Genomic DNA, 22,298 nt, shown 5'->3' on the forward strand with positions numbered 1-22,298 from the left:
CCAGAGTGGAAACTTTCACCTCAGTTACATCGTTTCTGTTCCATGCAAAAACTCCAACGAACAGAGAACAAATAAATTCAGAAATAGTTAACCTACCCAGCCATGACAATGAAAAAATCCAGACGGTTCCAGGTGTCCCCAAGGTAACACTTCTTGCCAAAGATCCCCAGGGCCACCATCTTTAAGACCATTTCCATGGCAAAGAAGATGAAGATGAAATCATCAAATACCTGCCAAACAGAAATCCAAGAGCATATTTGGTAAGCACTCTCGACCTTGGACTTCGAAATACAGGACATGAGATGAATACAAGTTTCAGTCCTTCTGAAATTGAGTACAGAGGCAGGTCTGGAAAACCTTCTTCCATGCAGCCCTGGCATCAGAGTTTCAAGCAAGGGGCTCTCATAGTTGGTTGGGTGGTTTGGTTTTGATGGGTTTTTTTCTTTAGTTTTGTTTTGCTTTTTGTTCTCTTCCCCATAGGTGAAGCAATTGATATACAATCAGAGCCTCCTTACATGGACTTCATAGAACCATAGAATTGTTTTGGTTGGAAAAATCCTTCAAGATCAAGTCCAACCATTACCTAACTACAGAATCTGATGCTAAACCACGTCCCTTAGCACCACAGGTATGCCACGTTTTAAACACCTCCAGGGATGGGGATTCAACCATCCCCCCTGGGGAGCCTATTCTAGTGTTTGATAACCCTTTCAGTGAAGAAGTTTCTTCTAATATCCAATATAAACCTCTCTTGGTGCAACTTGAGGTCATTTACTCTTGCCCTATCAGTTGCTAAAGAAAAGAGACTAACACCCCCTTCACTACAACCTCCTTTCAGGCAGTTATAGAGAGCCATAAGGTCTCCTTTTAGCCTCCTTTTCTAAATAACCCCAGTTCCCTCAGTCGCTCCACAGGAGAGCTGTTCTCTTCCCCAGACTCTTCCCCAGCTTCTTTGGCTTTCTCTGAATCCACACCAGCACCTCAATGTCTTTCTTGTAGTGAAGGGCCCAAAACCAAACACAATAATCAAAATGTGACTGCACCAGTGCTGAGCACAAGGGCACAACCACATCCCCACTCCTGCTGGCCACACTATTCCCAACACAGGCCAGGATGCTGGTGGCCTTCTTGGCCATCTGGATGCACTGCTGGCTCATGTTCAGCCAGCTGTCAACCAGTACCCCCAGGTCCTTTTCTGCAGAGCAGCTTTCCAACCACTCTTCCCCAGTCCTATAACACTACATGAGGCTGTGGCCCATGCACAAGACCAGCACTTGGCCTTGTTGAATCTGTTGAATCTCATACAGCTGGCCTCAGCCCATCAATCCACCCATCCAGGTCGCTCTGTAGAGCCTCCCTACCCTCGACCATATCAACACTCCAACCCAATTTAGTGCCACCTGCAAACTTACTGAGGGTGCTCTCCATTCCCTTGTCCAGACCACTGATAAAGATATTAAAGAGAACTGGCCCCAGCACTGAGCCCTGGGGGATACCACTTGTGACTGGCTGCCAGCTGGATTTAACTCCATTCAGTGTCACTCTTTGGGCACAGCCATCCAGCCAGTTCTTTACTTATCCAAGCCATAAGCAGCCAGTTTCTCTAGGAGAATGCTGTGGGAGACAGTGTCAAATGATGTACCCAAGTACAAGGCAAACAACATCCACAGCTTTTCCTTATCCACCAGGCAGGTCACCTTGTCATAGCAGGAGATCAGGTGTGTCAAGCCAGACCTGCCCTTCATGAACCCATGCTGACTGGGAGTGATCACCTGGATTCCCTGCATGTGCTGTGTCATGGCACTCAAGGTAGTCTTCTCCATCACCTTTCCTGGAACTGAGGTCAGAGTGACAGGTCTGTAATTCCCTGGATCCTGCTTCTGGCCCTTCTTGTAGATGCACATCACATTTGCCAATCTCAAAGACGTTGGCTCAACACCAACAGATTCAAACCTGGCCAGGGAAAAACTGTACTTCCAAGGTTTCACTCAGGAGGGATTCCTCATCATCCTACTGCAAATGGCTCAGCTGAGGACACAGCACAGCTTCAGGCACAGCTTGGACAGCACATACCGATCACAGATGGAGGCTTCAGATAGCTGAACATTACAGCCTGCAGCCTCAGCAACACTAGATGACAACCTTTACTGTCACCTTCTCCCTGGGGAAGCAGTAAGCATAGCTAGTGCATTCACAGGCTGGATGTACCCATGGCCCTTCTTGGCATACCTTCTGTGGCTTCTCCCGTTGGACATCCTGAATGCCTCACTACCTGTGGACTCAGTGGTACCCTTGCTCTTCAACAAAGTGGCAAATGCACTAGGGGCTGCTAGTCTCTTCTGTCTGAATGCTGTAACCTTAGTTATTTCTCTCTGGCTTACCTCTGAGCTATGTGTGTTGTAGCTGTCTATGTCAGAAAGCCCCTGCTTATGCACAGGATCAGGAAGGCTAGCAACTCTTCTGTATTGCATGGTCACAAGTGGACAACATTCATGATATCTCACCTCATTCTCTGTCTCTTGCCATTTCATGCCAGCTTACTACCAGGAACCTTCTTGCCTGGGAAGGTGTTGCTCACATGCTGAAGAAAAGCATGCATGAAAATTTGTGACTTGGACTGAGGCACCATCACAAGAAGAGGGAAGTTTGCTTACCTGCAGGATTTGACACCTGTCAGAAAGGCAGTCCATGTCCTCACAGGGCTGGTACATCCCCAGGGTAACGCAGTTTAACAGAATCACCATCATGCTGACACACTCAAACCAGGTGGAAAAGAGTCAAGGAAGAACTTCTGTAAAAGCATTATGGCTGAGATAAACTTGCTCTAGGCTTGGAATGACAAAATAGGAAGATTAAGGGAAATAACAAAATAACAGCTGCTGGTAGGCTGATTCATTATAGTCCTATGTTTGTTTTTTTTCCCCCTCATTTCTTCACTATTCCACTCCTTGATTAAGCCAAAACTCTCTTGAAAACACCAAAGCAGGGGTAGCACAAAGGCTTTAGCTGTTTATACAAGCCAAATCATTGCTATAGTTAAGCACATGCTCACTCTTCTCCTGTTGGTTTAATGAATCTTCCAAATAAATGCAAGAGACCTTCCATAGTGTCCTGTATCTAAATGTAACAGAGATCTCTATCATTTATGGGTCTAAATCAAAATGCACAGCCACATCTCTATGTGAGTCTGGTGATTACTACCCTTCTGGGAAGGGAGTACAACACACAGCTAGAAGTTTCCCTCTTCCCTTCTGAGAGAATTTTGGATATAGTTTCCATATTGGAACAGGTCAATGGTCCCTCTAATTTATTATTTTGCTTTCAGCAGTGGCCCACGCTGGATAAAACTCCACAATGTGCCTAATTAAGTTATTTGTTAACCATGGGGGGAAATTGTGCTTCTGACCCCAGCTGGTGATCTGTTTATGCCCTAAAGCATGAGGATTGATAGCCCTTATAATTGTTTTCTCAGCTACACTGGTGTCCCTGCAGATGCTTTGCTTATTCATTTGAATCCTCTGTTGATAATCTTACTAAGATATCTGCTTCAATAATAGTTGGCAGCCGTGAGCTACAGTGGCTAATTATACTTTACATTAAAAATTGTTCCCTCTTATTTATTTTTAATTTGTTGCCTTTTAATTTCACCAAGTACCACTTCATTCATACATTACAGAAGAGGAGGTACTTGTGTGACCTCCTCTGTGGTCTCCACACCTGCCTCCTTTTCACCATTCCTCTCCTTCTGGGAGAGTCTGAAGACCTGATATGCCCTTGTCCAAGAAATCATTTACAGTATTTTAGCCCTACAAATGGGCACATTTCTGTGATATCTTTCCAGCGTCCTCATAGCAAAGCAGTGATGTAGATCTAATGAGAACAGACCTCCAACCTCAGGCAGAACCATTGTTCTTGGGTATTTTAGCACATCTCACAAAAAAATGTATCTGCTCAGCTTCCATTTTGGGACAATTTCTTTAATTATTATTATTAAAAATAGCAGAGCCAAGAAATTATCCATTTAAAAAATAACCTGCTGAGTCCACCCATTTTCAGTCCTTGCAGAAATGAATCCAAACCCAGTATCTCTGGTCACTTGTGAAAGACATTGAACATCTCTGGTTTGTTCTGAGCAAGTCTTCTGTGCACATCTCTGACAGTGATTCATGACTAACTGGCACAATCTGATCTAAAAGATTATTAATTCTTTCTCTTCTCCCCCTCTTGGTTTTCAGTGAGCTACCTTCAGTTGAAAAATCAAGCAGGAACAGGGCACCAGCTCTCCTGTACCAATGTCAGGTGATTTCAGGAATGTGTGATCACTACTCCTAACTTAGTTAATCCCAAGTGCTATACAAAGTAGTGCACAAGGATCCAACCCTCTATCTAGGCTTCAAAACCAGAGACCTTTTCTGAGAGGAATACACCAAAATGGCATGAATAAAGTTTTTGCATTCAGAGGTCTACACAACACATCTTCATCTTTCCACCTTTCTCTCTTCCATGTTTCTTTATTGGTCTGAGCCAAAAGCCCAGGAAAGCAATTTGGAAGGTTTCCATTAGCTCACATGAGAATTTTGGGTTAAGACTGCAATTCTCTTCTAGGCTTCTCAAAATCCATGTTTGACAACATCTTTCACAGAATTACAGAACCACAGAATGGTTGAGGTTGGAAGAGGCCTCTCGAGGTCATTTTGTCCAACCCCCCCTGCTCAAAGCAGCATCAGTTACAGCTGATTGCTCAGTGTTGCATCCAGGTAGGGTTTGAATACCTCCAAGGATGGAGGTACCAGAATACCTCTTGGCAGCCTGCTCCAGTGTTTGACAATCTACACAGTGAAAAAGTGGGAGCTTATGTTTAAATGGGACTCAGGCTATGCCCATTGACTCTTGCTCTGCCACTGGGCACCACTGGTCAGTCTGCCTCCGTTACTCCTCCCACTAGGTGTTTACATGCATGGATAAGATCCCCCTGTGCTGAATGACACTCTCTGAGTGGCCAAAAGACTCTGTGTGGGCTGAGCCAGTGGCTGTATATGTCCCTCTCCCTGGGCATAAGGCAGTCAGGAGAGGCATGGACAGAATCAGTGCTTAGAAAAGCCCTGGATGAAATTAATGTGCAAAACCAATACAGAAATAACTTAAAAAAACAGGGTCATGTCTTCAGCAAACATCCAGAAAACGTGGCACAAGAGACCTAGAGGCAGAGAGTATCACTCTCTGACAGCAGACAAACTCAGGAAATTCAGGCAAAGGGTAAGGGGTTTATTTCTTAGAGATCTGCACTTCCGTGTACATACTTTGGCAGCATGCAACGTGTGGATGGCCAGGATATTCCTTTGCTCCTCTTGCTCCCCTTGCAGTGCCCACCACAGACCATGGGATGTCTTTGGGCAGCTGGCAAGACCCCAAACCACAAGCCCTGTTCAGCCCTGGCAAGTGCTTCCAAAAACGTTGCAGTTTGGGCCAGATGCTCAAGACCTTCATCTTCTTGCATAAAAAGCTCTGGCCAACTGCACTTAATTTCTGCTCCCCCTGCTTTCTGGCTGCCATCTCCCTGAAAGTTTGTCAGTGTTGTCTGGGTTTCCTGAGGACACTGCTGAGTTGCTGGCTGTTGCCGTGCTATTAAAGCAACATTAGGAAAAGCTGCTGCCCCACACTTTCAGAGCAGGCGAGGGCTCTGAAAGGGCACATCCCCCCTGCAGCAGAGAAGAAGGAAGTGCAAGGAGGAAATCAGAGCATCTCCTGCCCTGAGTCAGGAGGAGCTGCTGCCTGCTTGGGTCGGTGGAAGGGGTAATTAGAAGTACCTGATGCCTCCAACGTTATCACCGCTGTCAACCACAGCAACTGCCTCCTGTCACCACGGCAACAGCCTGCAGCCAGGTTTATCATCTCTCTTTCAGTGATGCCTCCCCCTCCCCACATCCCTCACTCCCTCCCCTTTTCCCTGTGCCTGAGCCTGTAATTAATTTCAGCTGCTGACAAAACTGGTCTTCACAATCTGCATCCTTCAGTCAGAAGTTTCATTACTAATTAACTTCTTCCAAAGTTCAAATCTCCTCATTACAAGCAAATCCATGCACTATCCTCCTCTGCCCCAACCCTTCCTCATCACTGCTCTCCCTTCCCACAGCCCTGCTCCTGATGCCTTTCCCAGCAAGGCCTAGGGCCTGAGACAGCTTTTGGTAACTAAAAGGAGACCCAGGGACTTCTGTCCATGGCCAACTTCTTTCTTGGCCACCAGAGGAAGGTGGCTTCAGAGGAAGGTACCAGAAGCCCCACAGCCATCCACTATGTCATAATTTGCTTTTAAAAGGAGATTTATTCTTTTCCCCCTAACAGTGACCATTCATAGTTGTCTCAAACCCTCTGGGATGAAGGGGCCATGATATTCATTTGGTATTCATTGGAGGCTGGAGCACAGAGGGAGCCAACCTCTCCTCCCTAGTGGCAAGTGACAGGACTAGAGGAAACGGATACAAGCTGCATCAGGGGAGGTTCATGCTGGATATTAGGAAATAGTTCTTCACTGAAAGGGTTATCAAACAGTGGAACAGTCAGTCCAGGGCAGTGGTGGAGGCACCATCCCTAGAGATGTTTAAATGGCTTGTGGACCTGGGACTTAGAAATATGGTTTAGTGTTGACCTTGCAGTTCTGGTTGAAGGTTGGGCTAGATGACCTTGAAGGTCTCTTCCAACCAAATACATTCCATGATTCTGTCATTTAAGAAAGGAAAAACATCACGAATTAAAGTTTTCCTGTACTCATTTAATCAGGGACTATTGTCATTATCCACATCATTATCCACACAACTGCCTCCTTCTTGTAAAAGTCCTGTTAAGCTATCTTCAGCACTGTCTTGTGGCATCAAGATCCTTATCTAGGTTAATTACATTTTGCCTAAAACATGCTTTCTTGTACTGGTTCTATGGCTGGTGCCTGCATGTGGCAGGGACACTGCACAGCCTGAACAGGGTCAGGCTTGCTGCTGGTCAGAGCAGCCACCATGTGTCTATCCATTGACCTCCAAAGGTAGGAATGTCCTCCAATGGACAGGGCAAGCCTGGGATGGGGAGAGACTCAAGGGGCATGTGTATCATCAGCACAATGTAGAACAAACCATCATCCACTCCAAACCATCTGGGATGGCATCAGTGCCAAAAGCCACAAGTTGTAGGACAGCTAAGGATACCTACAGGTGTTTCTGGGAGCTGGTCATGTTGAGACATTCCAAAGAGTCACCTTATCAGACACTCTGAGATGATGTTAGAAATGAGTGATGGGACTCAGGCAAAGCTTTTGGTCTCAGTTCCTGAATGATAAATAGCTGAAGCAAGGTGTGCTGTATTGGAGCTGTAAATAGCTCACACCTGGCAAACTAGGTACCACTTAATGTTCTTGGGGTCAGCTTCAATCTCTGCTTTATATCACTGTCAAAAATACAACAAAGCAAAACAAATGAATGCTTCTGGGTCCCCTCTCCTTTTCCTTCATCATCATCAGAATAAGAGTGCACCAGGCACAAAGAGCTCCAGAGTGGCTGGTGGTCCTAACAGCACAGAAAATATGTAAGTTTTATAAGCATGAGAATGCCCAAGCCTTTCCTGTTGTATTGTCAAATCACTCTTAGGATACACTTTGTGTCAATTCAGGTCTTGAATATCTCAGATCTGTTTAATCTGCAGTAGAAATGCCTTGGCTACAAAGCCCTTACAGTAAGGGGAAGCAGCCAGCTCTGTGGTGTAGCAGCTGTTCCTGCCCCAAAACAGAGAGAAGAGCCTGCTGTGGTGGAGCAGTTCAGTGACTCAACTGGAAACAGGAAGCCTGAGGCAGTGCATCCCAAACACCAGCACACAACTCCTCGTGGCCTCCCACCTCTCAGCCAGTGCCAGGCAGGCACAGATGTGGACACTCTGCAGGTGAGACATCACATTTTCATGATCACACCTCTCTGCTTCTCCTTTAGGTTCCTCTCCACCTACCTCTCATCCCCACCATACTTCACCCTGTGATTCCAGTTTGCAGTGACTGCATTTTGTTTCCCTCCTTTTAAAATAAGCTAAGGATAGTGCTGGGCTCCTTCCCTACTTTCCCTCTCTGTTTTCTGACCCTTCTGAAAGAAGCTGGTAGGACACTGTAAGTGGAGCAGGACAATTAATATTTCATTTATAATGGAAGGAGTGATTAGTGTTATGAAGGTCGGAGAAACAAGTAACTCCAGGGAAAGAGTTCCCCTTGCCACCCCTTCATTGCTGTTGGATTTTGCAGATGCCCTCACAGGTGAGTTGCATTTTTTTTTCCCAACCACATCTTTTTTTTCCCTTCTGTGCTGATGCCTAGGAGATCCATGGACTTTTTCTACCAAATGAGCCAAGAGAAGCAGCAGGGTTCTTTGTCTTCAGCCTCAATCCATTAAGCTAACTCAGTAGCAAAGGAAAAAAAAAAAAAAGCTGTACGTAACACCTGGTGCTCACTCAAAGGAAAATACATCTCAAAATGTGTTTGTGTTCAAATAGATCAAAACAATCAAAACATTTCTCAGAACAAAAAGCTTTAAAACCCCTGTTTTGTAAAGGCTGAAACAATTATTCTCTGTCTTTTTGAGCGCAAAGAAATGTTTCAGCGTTACAGAGAAAAAGGTTGTGGGGGTTTTGACCTGACTTAGAGCTCTCTTCTTTTGAGTTCTGAGTCAATTGGAAATTAAATTACAATAACCAGCACTGCAGCACTGGGATGTCATGATGGCCAAGCCATGCAATGCCATTTGTGAAGCTTTTTTTGCAAGCCCTGAAAGTCAACATGCTCTAGGTGTTCGTATAATCTCTTGTACATGTTTACTTTCATCATAACATCATTTATATACTCTTCTCATGAAAAAGGAGCACCTGAACTTTGGACAGATGACATACACATCACTATGATCTTCAAGTCTTTTGCAATAATGGCACCAAGGAAAGGACTGCAGTACTGCCACACACAGCAAGACTGTTAGAATGATTTGAGAGGCACTAGGGAAGACTTGCAAAATTTGTGATGGTCTTACAGGAAGGCAGGATAAGAAACTATAGAAGAGGGAGGTAGCAGAGAGGTTATAAATGCTTGGCAATGCTTGCATGTTTCTGACCTTTGGAAGAGACTTTACATCAAGAAGAGATTCATTAGAAAAGAAAAAGACTTAGTCACATCCATACTAAATCAGATAAACACCAAAAAAACCTAAGTGCCATGGGTCAGCCTCCCTTCATCAGTCTAACCTGCCAGGACTGCTCAGGAAGTGTGTACCATGCCAGGCCACATAAGCTTTTGGCTGCACAGCTCAAATTTAGATTTAACTCAGAGGTTATTGAGAACTAAGCCAGTTTTATCTCAAATCCCACACCATATTTCCCTATGGACTCAGGCAAGGGTTGAAGATGGCTTCTGGAAAGTTGGTTTGTTGCTTGCTTTTTTTTTTTTTTTCCATTACAGAAAGAAAACTAAACAAATCTCTCATTTCTTAAAACTCTTTCCACAATTATTTATTCAGACTTGATAATTGCATCTGTTAAACTCTTAAGTCCAGCAAAATTAAAACTAACAGAAAGAAATTTAACCTCTGTCAGGAAACACATACGATGGAGATTAAGCATCTAACGAGGAATCTGAAGAGCAAATAGACAGAAATATTAACACAATGGGAGGAGTCTTCAGATATTCCAGATATAGGAAGCCAACAAGAGAGCTTTCAGCTAGGGTAGGGCCACAACAGACCACAGAGGACTCCTAATCAAACAGGAGGCTGCAGAGAGAAAGCAAAGCTTCTTTACGATGCTCTTCACCACAGGACCAAAAGGGGAGTCCATTAGTCCTGAGGCCAGTGGCAGTTATGCCAACGATTCTGGCTGGCTCTCACATCACCTGGGTGGATATGTATTGGTCTTCTAAAGAAACTTGGTGTTTTCTTCAGAAGAGGTGTGAGATGCCACCACTAATTATTCAAATACTTCACAAATACCATGCACCTTCAGCCATGTTGCCACACAGCCCTACCGTTGACTGCCTCTTGCCTGTAGCTGCTGGGCCCTAGAGCTTCCCTACTGACAATGATGCTCCTCCAAATTGCATCCAGCTTTCAGGGTGCAACACAGCATCTGTTAACAGTGTGTAACATTCTTACAAAGCTCTTTACTATAAGAAGCATGAAAAAAGTATCACATCTAGGAGAAAAAAAAAACAAACCTACAAAAAAACCACATGAGAATCTTTTTAGTGGGTCAGAAGAAACTAATTGCTCCTATTTAAACTTGACCAGGGTATTAGAGATAATGACTGTTCCTGGAGAAAGAGCTTTTTAATGTCCTCAAATGGCTGGTACTGTGGCTGTATGGCTTGCCTGCCAGCAAAGCAACACTCCACCATGCTGTGGGATCAGTTTAGGACTGACTTGAGGAATTGCACCTCCTGCTGACTCCCAAATGGTGCCCCCTACAGCATTCTGGCTCTGCCTTGGAGATGACCATCCAAAACCTGACCTGGCTTCCTATTAGGAGCTTCAACAAGGCCACAGCATGAGGCAATAGGACTAAAGCTTGCAACATTATTAAGCTATGTGACAGTTGAAAGAATTTTGCTCTAAAAATCTCCAAAGGTCAGCAGCTGCTTCCTGCTGCAGATGTAGCTGTAGGGGTAACAGACACCAGGGAAGGACCACTGAAGAAAACTCCCTGAACAGCAACACTGGGACCCAAACAGCAAAGCTTTTATTGCTTGCAAGTATTTAGCTTTGTGGAGGCAATTCCCTACTGACATCAGTGGCAAAGTAAGGAGCATAGAAGAGTTAATCTTTGCATTTGCACTCTAGAGAAGATCTGAACTTAGCAGACCAAGGCAGGAAGGCATTTGCAGTCCCAGAGTCATTTAAATTAACAGTGTGCTTCAGAGTAACAAAATCTGAATCTGAATGGGGCAACCGAATGCTTTGATATGGGGCCTCCATCATACCTGACCCCAGGAAGTAAAAAGAACAGTCAGAGAAGGGTCTGAGCTACAGGGGCATCTTTGTAATTGGCTTTTTATCCAATATGATATGGACTTCATTGGTGGAAATCTTCTTACAAATCATGAAGTGCTTCACGAGAAAAATCAAAATCTCTCCACATCCTTCCCCTTTGCTTCTGTAGCTCACTGTCTTTCCTCTCACAACCACCACCCAAAGTTGTCTAAGTCTTCCCCAGCAGCTGTCAAACTGATGTAGCATTTCTGCCATGTTTGGCAGTACTGCAATCCCTTCTTTGCCCTCCATATCATGACAACTTTAAGTGAAGTTCTTATCTTGGGTGAGTCCACTAGAGAGATAGACAAAACAAATCTAGCACTGTAACAGCAGTGTATTTATGACTCAGCTTCAAGAAAAGGAGAAGGAAAGAGCTAGTTGATGATGGATTTGGGAGAGCAGGGAAAACAAGAGAGTTAAAAAATATGGAGGGCTTTGCTTTCCCCCTTCCCTACTGCTTCTGATATTTTCTGGTTTTATCTAGGCTTTTTCCTTCTGCAGGGGTCTCTTTCTTACTCTTCCCTTACTCTAGTGGAAAGAAAAGCTTAAATGTTTGGAATAAAACAGCATGAGGAACAGAATAAATATTTCTTCAAGAACTGGGAACAAATGGCTGAGGTTTGGAAGACACATGGCCCTTAAGATGCACAAGAACACTTTGCAGAACTTTTTAAAGCACAGAGATCCCTGCCACCCCTTGATTTTGGGCAGACCACACTGTTCCCCTTGAGCCTGCCAGATGAGCTCTCTAGCAGCTCACAAAGACGAACAGGTGAAAGGAGGACGCTTACAAAGCGCAGGAAGTTGGCTGTGAATTGCCAAGCAGAGTCTGAAGCACAGACAACTCCTTCCATTTCCAGCACAACTTTCACCTTCCTACTAAAGGGATGTCTTCTCACCTTACTTTCTAGTGCTTCATAGGTTTGGGGTTTGTCCTTTCATTGTGGGTTTTAGGTTCAGTGCGTCACGGGAAAAAGTCTGTGGAGCATGAGGAGAATATTTCAATGAAGGTCTTGACATGTTGAGGACAGACAGATCTGGGTGTTGCTTTTGAGGGGTTGGTTTTTTCCCCTCTACTACTTTATGGCAAATAGAACAAGATAGTGGAAACATCTGTCTTTGAATAAGAAGCCATTTCCCTGGAGAGAAGAACAGGTACCAGAAACCTCACAAGCACTGAAGGTATAAAGCCCAAACACTCACTGTCTTCCTGTTCTTGCTTCTCTTTCTTGCACTGGTCTCTCTGTTCAACACCAGTGCCTTTCTAGTCCATCCTGGTTTTCAGATGTTACAGATTGCCTTTTCCACTCTGCAGCTTCCCACCTATCTCTGGCAAAGGTCACAGGAGCTCAAGCTGAACTCACAGGAACACAACTCAAATACATCTGAAGGGAGGGAAGGGCACCTGTGACTAAAGGCCATCTCATTTTGCAAAAATGTGAAGACAACCATGAAGGCATAAAGGACAGACTCTGGACCTTCTCACAATTTAAAAGGTGTATGTTTTCCTCTGCACAGGGACTCTGCTGTCTGCAGGTGCCAGGGCAGTATCCAGCCAGCCTGATCTAGTGTGGGGTGTCCCTGCCCATGGCAGAGGGGTTGGAACTAGATGATCCTTGTGATCCCTTCCAACCCTGACTGATTCTATGATTCTATACCCCAAGCAACACACTTAGTGAAGGATGAGTGAGCACCTTGTTCCACCAGACAGCCAGTTCCCAAGGCTAACTGGTCTTAGAGGGTACTCTGACTCCAGAATTAGTCCTGTATTATACAGGCAAAAAGGATAAAGCCACTTTGCCGTTCTCCTTTTTCCCATCTAGGCAGTGCTTGCAGTGGATACAGCATCACTAAATCACATGCTTGGTTCTTAGCTTAGCAGGCTTTTCTGACGAGTGCTTCAGTACAGAAAAGAAAGTCATGTGGTGACAAAGCTTTGCAGCAAAGTAAATAAAGACTAATTCAGCAGTATAGGGAGTGCTCAGGAAGGTCACTCAGAAGAAATTGCATACAGTCTAAGCAAAATGCAGGGCAATAACAAAAAGAGCTGGGTATGAGCTCATTGCTCATTTCATTACTGGCTGCAATTAAACTTGCCATTTTCAGGGTTTCGAGATGCCACCACCCCCAACTTTGAATGCCCATTTTTCCTTCACTGTTTTGGATTTTTGGAAGGCTTGTATCTGGCCTCTTTAACCTGGTGCCCAGAGGGTATGCTGGATGAACTGGCACCAATGGTCTGTAGGACACATGCCTGGAGGAAGGACTGATTGCAAATGACTGAGGCAATCTGTCTCAGAAGATGACTGGGGGCTAGGAGCTCCAGCCAGCATGCAGGCTCACAGCAGCTGCCGGAACCTACTCGAGCACACAAGTGGCTCTAGCTGGCCTCCTGAGAAGGAAGCTCCTGATGTGTACGTGTGACAGAGGTACCTGTGAGGGCCTCCTGTGAGGAGAGGTGTTCATTAGGCTTCTCATTCAAGAAGAAGAAGGGACCATGTGGTGGATGAGCAGATGTGCCAGTACTGCTCTGGTACATCTGTCCTCTTTCTCTTCCTTCTACCTTCTTGCATCCTGCTAAGAGCACTCAGTGAAAATGAGATCAAACCATCTAGTGCTTTCCTTCCAAACACTACATAAACTTCTACTAATTTAATTTCCACAACTAACTTTTAAAGTGCATAAACACTTCCCTTTTGTTACTGGTAAGAAAGCAAGCAGAAGTGGAGCATATTTTTCCAAGGTGGCCCCTGATCTGCGTTCTCCAATGCATGAGCTTCTTAGAGCCTCGTTTTCAGCAGTGTGAAACATTTGTGATTTCAAACACAGCCAACAAGAATTGTGGAGCTCCAAGCTTCTAGCTCCCACTGCCTCAAAGTCAGATGACCAATGACCAGAGTCCTCTCTAGAAAAAATACATTATCCAGAGATCACACAGCAAGCCACTGCCTGAGCCTGCATTAAAATTCAGGTGTTTCTGACACTCAGTACGTATTCACTAAACCCTTCAGCTCCCTGGCTAGCTGACAAGTTGCACCATGCCAGGGAGAGCAGCCAACATGACTCATACTCAATCACTACGATACTGACAGTATTGAGTACTGGGTTAGGGGGGTTAAAAGCTGTGAATGTGCTAAGCACTATCAATATTAAAATATTATTAGTATTATTTATGAGGTATCTCCACGTGTCCCAGATGACAGCAGCCAAGATCGAACTCCAATTATGCAAAGTGTTACATAAACATGTGGTGGAGCACAGGCTGCCTGCTCCAGAGAGGTTTGCATCTGACTGAACAGGACAGGCTACCCATGCATTACCATCTCTGCTTTGCACACGAGGAGCCAGAGCACACAGACATGAGTGGATTTACCCAAGGGCAGAGAGGAGACAAAGGGCGCAGCTGGGAACTGAGCAAGAGTCTCCCAATTTGTTCTCTCCAGCTTCCCTGACCTAAGATCATTCTCCATCTCAGCTACAACTGCATTTGATGAGGACAGCCCACAGGGAGAAGGGTTCTCCAATAAATTTTTACTGGGAGCAATGGAAAAAGAATCCAAGTTCCACTTTATAGAGGCAAATCATGTACTGCACACAGATCATCCAAGGGCCACCTGCACCCATTCAGAGAGGTCCTTGGCTGTTCAGGTGTGCAATGGATGGATAGGCAGGAGCCAAAAGACCTATCCTCTACCTCCATCTTCTACTGACTGGCATCTCAGTATAAAATTCAGCCCATAGTTATGGCAGCATGACACTTAGTCCACTCTAATACTCACACATCTTTCTTTTTCCAATCTGCCAAAGAATTTGCTGCCTTCCAGGGGTGCTCCAGAGCATACTATATAAGCACAAATTATTGACACCTTCCACTGCAGAACAACCAGCTCCAAAAAAAAGGGCAAATTACTAACAGCACAGGCTGGCTAAAGCCGCCATCATCAGTATGGCACAGCTCTGCTACCTCTTTGATGTCTTTCTGTCTGTTGTATTCATCACCCCTCTTCAGATTTAGGACTAGGAGTACATTGCCATTGCCACATTCATATTCCTGTGACCTATTTGCTTTCATATAGATTCAACTTCACAGTCTATTTATTCTGGAGCTTCTGACAGCCTCTGGAAATACATGCCTCTTCCTCTTTCTTACAGCCTAACTTATTCTTCCCTGTACAGTTTCCATACAGAATACTATGGATGAGCATTAATCTCATTTCATTTTTGGACATACCAGTTACAGCCTAGCTCACTGCCCCGTTCTTTCCAGCCATGCCAAGTATTTCCCTTTCTCTTTTCAGAGTCTGTCTTATGAGCCTGATGGTTTTGATTTGTTATAACTTCTAACAAGCATTCCCAGTTCTGTGTGACTCTGCAGAAGCTGGTCTTTTATTGGATTACTCTTCACTGTCTCACAGTCATCCATCTTCCATCACGTTAATTACTGAGCACTAAAGGATCATTTGCATTTCCATTGTCCTATGAAGGTTTCATTGCCTTCTCCACTAGTCAGATTCCTCTTCTCTCTCCACACTACATACACCATTTAAATATTGCCTACTTAACTACCTCATTTCCATCAGCCTACTTCCCTTTTGCTTATAACAATAAAGTGAGTTTACCATAACGATGGAATAAAGATCATTTAGCTGGGACATAGTTAGTACAAAATATTGGTGAGCAGAGCATCTTCCCCTGCTGCAGAGGACAGGGCTCGGGTGGGGTCATGGTAGACTGCAAAGATCCATCTCAAGGATGGAGAACCTGCCCAGCTCAGCAAGACAAGACACTGGCAACAGTAAGAACTGTGACCAGATATGTGTGATAACTTCATTCCTTGTGGATCAGGATGGCTGCTTCATGCCCAGTGCATTCCTACCAAGGGCCCTTCAGGAGCAATATCTTCATATGCTGTTCTCCAAGATAACATACCACCTACCACTAACTCAGGATGCCTGCAGCTAGCAGACCCATCACTTTCTGCAAATTTATTCTCCTACCCTTTACACTCAAGTGTATCCTTTGCCAAACAGATTTAGCAATGACTGAACAAAGCTTACATCTTCCCTACACAATCTTTCCTTTCATCTGAGAATGATTCTTCCTGTCCAGATACAATCAGACATGGAGCCAGCAGTGCACTAGGAACGACTACTGTAGAAGCTTTAGCTTTAAGCCTTCTTGCTAATAATCTACCCTTATATTTCAAGACTTCTTTCCTACAGATTCTTATATCACTGACACAGAAAGTGCCATGACCACAGGCTCCTTCACACCTATCTCTAATGTACTCACATATCTTGTGGAACTTGTATCCAGTAGGCAAATCATCTTACAGGTCTCATGGCTGTCAGACATCCACCAACAGAATTATCTCCTCTCCCCACAAGCTGCTTGCACATTCCATCCCATCCCATCCACTCAGTTTGTGTAGCCAAAGCAGCTATTATCAAACCCAAAGCAGAAGCTGTCCATGCTCCTGTTCTCTCTAACCCAGAATGCCACTTGACAGGGAAAGCAACACAGATGCAAACTGACAGCACCAAATGCAGCTATATCATCACCACCATCAGCAAGGTGCTGCAGAGCTTGGTAGGAGCTCTGGAGATGAAAGTTGGGAGTTAGAGAGAGAGAGTCCTCCTTTATTATGTGTCTAACAGTCTGATGAACACATCTCCAAGCAGAAGTAGACCACAGGCCTTGGCCTTTCCCACTTTGGCTCACCTGTAGCAACACAGTGATGAAGGACATGGCAAGGAACATGAGAAAAATGCAGAAGAGTTTTCCTGGAGAATCAAGAGGCATGGAGAGGCCTGAGGGATAAAAAAAACCATTGCTGTGACCTGTGCCTCAAGCGTCCCCACAGTTTGCTGCCAGAATGGGCATTGTTTCTCATGTCCATTCCTATGGGACACTGCACTGTGCAACAAAGATGTCTATTTTGGTCCAAGTCAGGTTAGAAACCAAAACATTTTCCCTCAGGTAGCTGCAGTCACCACTTATCAGCGAGGAAGAGAAGAGACATTCCTGCCATAGCACCTCTTCAGAAGAAAAGAAAACCCCTCTGCACCACTGGTTTTCTGGGAAAGAAGTTGCTTTACGTGTTCCTACAGCAGGAAGCTGAAGCAGGAGGCATCTGCACCTCCATGGCATATAAAGCATAGCCTCCACTCGGGCATGCTTTGAGCACCCACTTAGCTTTGCCACATGTAAAGAGCTTTCACATTATTTATGACAGCAAGAGGAAGGAAAAGAAAAACCAGAGCATAGGTCAGGATAGTAAAGACAGACTTGGCATGCCCGGAGGAGCCAGCCAATGAGCACCTGCAGTAAATCTCAAAGAGAGAACACAAAAGAGCTCCCATTACTTTCCCAGAAAGAACAGCCTGTCCCTAAAGCCAGCTCTACTCCCAGCCCCTCTGCCATCAGGAAGAATGACAAATCACCAGCCAGCAGCCAGGTGGCCGAGGTCCTGCAGCCCCACGGGGCAAGGGACCCTTGCCAGGTAGCAGCCAAGGGCCAGGGCATCTGCAGTGTGTCAGGTCTGGAGCCAGCCACACACTCGAACCCCTGCTCGCTGCACCAGGCTGATAAGGCTTTCTCCCCCTCTCTCTCTCTTTCTTTTCAACCTTCCCACCCACCTGCCACCAAGGCTGGGGAGGAAGGTACAGAGACAAAAAAATAAAAATCATAAATTTGCACCAATGTTTTGTGAGCAGTGACCCCTATTACAATTTCCTTTGTTTAAGCTTTTGTTTAAGCCCAGCTTCATTTCTCCAGGGTAATTAGTCCTAGCAACCCTTCAAACATACTTTACAGCCTCATAGAGAAGATGAAAATTTCTAAGTGACAATTGTCACACCAGGCTGCACTGTCACATGCAAAGCTCTTTGCCCATCCTGCCTAACTCTCCATACCTTGAGACTATTTCTGTGAAGTCTCCCCACATGCACACACCCCTCCACCCCCAGATCCTTTCCTCCTCCATTATCAGTCGCACTTCTCCCTCACTCCTTGCAGCTGCCTTGCAGGCTTTTGTGTGAAGGTGTATAAAAAAAAAAAAAAGCAGTGATAGACTTGCATTGGCCCTGTTATAGGCTGCTGCTGCACAGCAGCTTTTCAAGGGAACTGTGCCTGTGCATGTGTAACATACACAAGGATATAGGGCACAGGCAGAGCACAGCCAGCTGGCACACACATTCACGTGTTTTGATGCTTTGTCTAGCATTTTATTTCTTCACCTAGCATAGCCAACCTTTCTGCTGGCACATCTGATGCACATGATGTTTTCAAATAGTCAAAGTCCTCTCCTTTAAGCCAGTCATACCTGTTTGGAAAGGTGAACTTTCTCTTACGAAGGCTGTGGTGGGTTGAAATCACCCCCCCAAAATAAAATTGCCAGACTAGCTCAGTGGAAGAAAATGAAGCTGTGTTTGCAAGCAAAACCACCACCTAGAAATATGGAATGCAATGAGTATGTGCAAAATACACAATATTTACAACTTATAAACAGCACAAGAACCCCCCTGCCACAACAAAACCAGGGGACCACAAACAGCTTCCCCCACCCTATACAAGGTAAAAGAGAGAGAAGAGCAGAGAGTAGCTTGTTAGATACAACAAAAATGCAGCCAAGGTCAACGACAGCCAAGCAGAAGCAGCAGCCAGTATCTGCTAGAGCAAAGAAATCAAGAAGAGAAAGAGTTAGTTTACACAACTAATTCGATGTTAGTAATCAGACCAATAGGATTTATTTAGACCTTATCATTATTTTCCCTCTACATCCAATAGTAATTTATTTACATTCTACCACTTTCCTACTCCAACTGAGGAAAATTTTCCTGGGCACAGCCTAAAACTGCCACAAAGGCCTTTTCTTCCCATGTTTGAAAATTCCTCTACTTTTTCCAATTAACCTTAATTTAAAAGAAACAGAGCAATAAAAGACATCATTATTCCCTGTCCTCCTTGCACTGAAGCCCTGTGCTCTGCAGAAGAAACTGTTGTGATCACTTAGCACCCTCCCCTGTAACTACTACCATCAAGGTCAAAACCAAAGGCACTGAAGCCAGCAAACTCCACACACTGCACAGGAAAGGTTCCTTTCAGCCCACAGCAGAGAGAGTGAATTTGTCCAAACACTGAGGAGACCTTGACAATTTGAAGTGGGGCTAGGCAACCATAGAATGTCAGGTTGGAAGGGGCCTCAAGGATCATCTGATCCAGCTCTGCTTTCCAGGCTCCATTAAATCTTAGCCACCACACCTATAATCTCAACAGCACATAAATTTGGGGATCTGTGTTTAAGCTGCTGCATGATACATAAAGAAAGGAGCAGTGTGAACATGCATGTGGGTGTCTGGCTGTTTGTTTAGAGGGAACCAAAGCATTGCCTTTTCACCCAGTCACTGTGACCACTCTGGGTCAGGTTTTTCTTCTCATCTCTCATCCCAGAGCACTGTTGCCCACCAGAAGGTTGATGAGACAGCACAAGACTGGGATAAAGCAATCAGGGCAGAGGAGAGCAGGAACCCACAAAACCCATGTCATTGTCAGGGAAAAACAGCCAGGGAAAATCAGCCTTCCATAGGAAACAGTCTCCCACATTCTAGCAATGCTCTTCCTTCCCTTCCAGTTGTGAAATGGCTCCAAAACAGTAAAGAAAACAAAAACAAAGCAGTTTAGCATTGGAGAATCTCTCATGGGTCACCTTGTAGAAAGAGAGATGGATCTTTCCTTATCCAGCAGAGTGAGGTTGATGGCACATTGCACACCTGACCCTGGCAGGGACAGAAAAACAGCTGCAGGGAAACAAATCTGAATTCCCCAAGCCCTTCATAATGCAGCCACTTTCTAATGTGCTTTAGAGCACGTGGTGGTTGACAGAAAGGTTTTATTAATGCAGAGCCTGCATAACTCAATTGTGAATTTTAATCCACTCCAAATCATGTCAATAAAGCCTGTCTGCCTGATCCCCATTCTGCAGCTGATACAGCAGAGGATGATGGCTCAGCTTGAGGAAGCAAACTGGGACAGCTCCAGTGCTTACCACCCAATGGCTTTCCAGAAGGGTCCTCTATTTGCACCTGGGCAGAAGTAGCCCAGAACTCCATCCACCAGTAGAACTCTTCACAAATTTAAGTATTGCAATGCACAGTCATACAGACTGCTGCAGCAGACTGCCCCACATCCTGCTGAGCCCTTCTTGCTGGGGAGGGAATCTCCAGCAGAAGGATAAGGTGGACAACAGAAGATGACAACTGCTTCAGTCTTGCCACTGTAACTTAACACTATGTGTGGGAGAAGACCACAAAGCTGCAGTCAAAAGCAGAGCTCAGATGTTTCATGGCTGATTTCTTATACCACTTGCATATACATAATCACATCTTTTGCAAGGCTGAGAGGGTGTTGGACATCCTTGACCTGGTTTTAAGACACACACTGAGAACTGCACAGAAAACTACCTCATAGTAGGGTCTGGGATAAAGATTTCACACCCACAGGAGCTGAGCTGCTTAGGAATATTTACATGGAAGTAGAGAAACATCCAGCACATACTGCCTAGTAGGGAAGCTAGTTGGTAAGCCTGAAAGACCTTTCTCACCTCTAACATGAAAGACAGTGAGACACAGGGGTTTGATCAGTTGCCACAGAAAAAGCTGGATGGATTTGGTGTTTGTGACAGCACGATGGAGAGAGAAGCTAAAAATCCAGGGCAGGGCTTGCAAGACCAAATTAAATCACTCAGTTCTGTCACTTCTCATTTCAGGCTAAAACTTCCACCTCTTACTAGAACAGCACCTCCAGCTTGCCCAGCCCTACAGTGAAGCATTTAGTCGTGGCTGTAGGGTCAAGCCCAGGAAAAAGCTCTCTATGCTGTCTTCTGCTGGATCTCTGTTCAAGCACTTCTGCTCTCTTCCTTTGCCATGAGGTTACTCTCTTCCTAGACTACACAAACTGTGAAGGGCAGCAGTATCATTTATTTGAAAATGGTAATACCTAGTTTTGGGGTTTTTTTAATAGAATGAAAACTCCCCACACCCCAACATCCCAGATCCTTATCGTGTTGCTGGGTGTGTAGGGAAGGAGGAATGGTTTGGTTTCCACTGGCTCTTTAAAACAAACATTTTTCTGTCTAGATTAGAAAGCATGCCACATCTGGGTAAAATTTAACTCAAACCTTCTTTCTGTTTTCTGTTTCCCTTCAAACAGAGAATTTCAGAGGCTGCTTCACTGACAAGAAAAAAAATGGATTTGGTTTATTTCAGGAGTGGAGGTTGTGCCTTGGTTCTCTCTGATATATGAAACATCCCTTGATTGTGCAAATGCATCCTGATGGTGTCTTTGTGTTCCTGTCACTCCTGATTTATGGGGGCCTTTTCTCCACTCAGAAGAAGAATTTGCATTTCAATTTCCATTATTGGTACCTCTCCCCACAGCACTCCAGCCCTTGAAAGGAGCTCATGCTCTGCTTCCTCCCCAGCTGCCCCACACTGCACTGGCATTGGGGAGGGTATGAAAGTAGGGATAGTGTGGACATTGCTCTATAGGAACAAGCTCATGCTGATGAGATCTCCAGTGAGATGTGTGTTTGCTTATGCCCAACGAGGAGCCTTGATGTGAGTAGTCCTCTTTCTCATCCCTTCCTCCATGCTGTGATGGAGGAGGAAGGCAGCAGCCTGTGTTCTGTGTGGTTCCAAACACAGGCCCTTGCTCACCTGTTCTCTGAGAAACAGCAGCCAACAGAAGAGCAAGAAGGACTTGGATATGCTCAGGCTTGTCCCTAGCAGGTGAGTCAGGAGTCTGCCTTCTCCATTCTTGCAGGGCTGGCAGAAGGACAAGCAGGAAGCCCTCTCTTGGGGACTCATCCCTGCCTTGTTTGCTACAGAGCTGTCCCCATTCTGACAACATGAGCTTGTGTCCTGGTTTCAACTGGGATAGAGTTAATTTTCTTCCTAGTTTCTGGTGCAGTGCTGTTTTAGATTTAATATAAGAATAATGTTTGTAACACATTTATGGTTTAATTATTGGTAAGCAGTGGTAATACCAGACAGTCAAGGATGTTTCAGCTTTTCCAAGAAGGCTGGAGTGGTACTAGAAGATGGAATGGGATACAACCAGAACAGCTGACCCAAACCAGCCAAAGGAATATTCCACACCATATGACATCATTCCCAGATTATAAACAGGGAGGAGTCCACCAGGAGGGTCAGGTCACTCCTCAGGTATCGGGCAGCAAGTGGTGAGCAATTGCCTTGGGCATCATTT

General features: G+C 45.0%; 1 protein-coding gene across 1 annotated transcript in view; it reads right to left on the reverse strand.

Moving 5' to 3' along the window:
• Positions 1–22,298, reverse strand: part of CACNA1I (calcium voltage-gated channel subunit alpha1 I) — a 166,041-nt gene that overhangs the window by 91,081 nt on the left and 52,662 nt on the right. The window contains exons 2-3 of the mRNA XM_054386678.1: positions 2,655–2,766; positions 97–230 (exon numbers count right to left, since the gene is read on the reverse strand). Coding sequence (XP_054242653.1) covers positions 97–230; positions 2,655–2,766 — 246 coding nt within the window. The remainder of the gene's footprint in view (positions 1–96; positions 231–2,654; positions 2,767–22,298) is intronic.

The sequence above is a fragment of the Indicator indicator genome, chromosome 14 (assembly GCF_027791375.1).
Source record: "Indicator indicator isolate 239-I01 chromosome 14, UM_Iind_1.1, whole genome shotgun sequence".
NCBI classification, from domain to species: Eukaryota; Metazoa; Chordata; class Aves; order Piciformes; family Indicatoridae; genus Indicator; species Indicator indicator.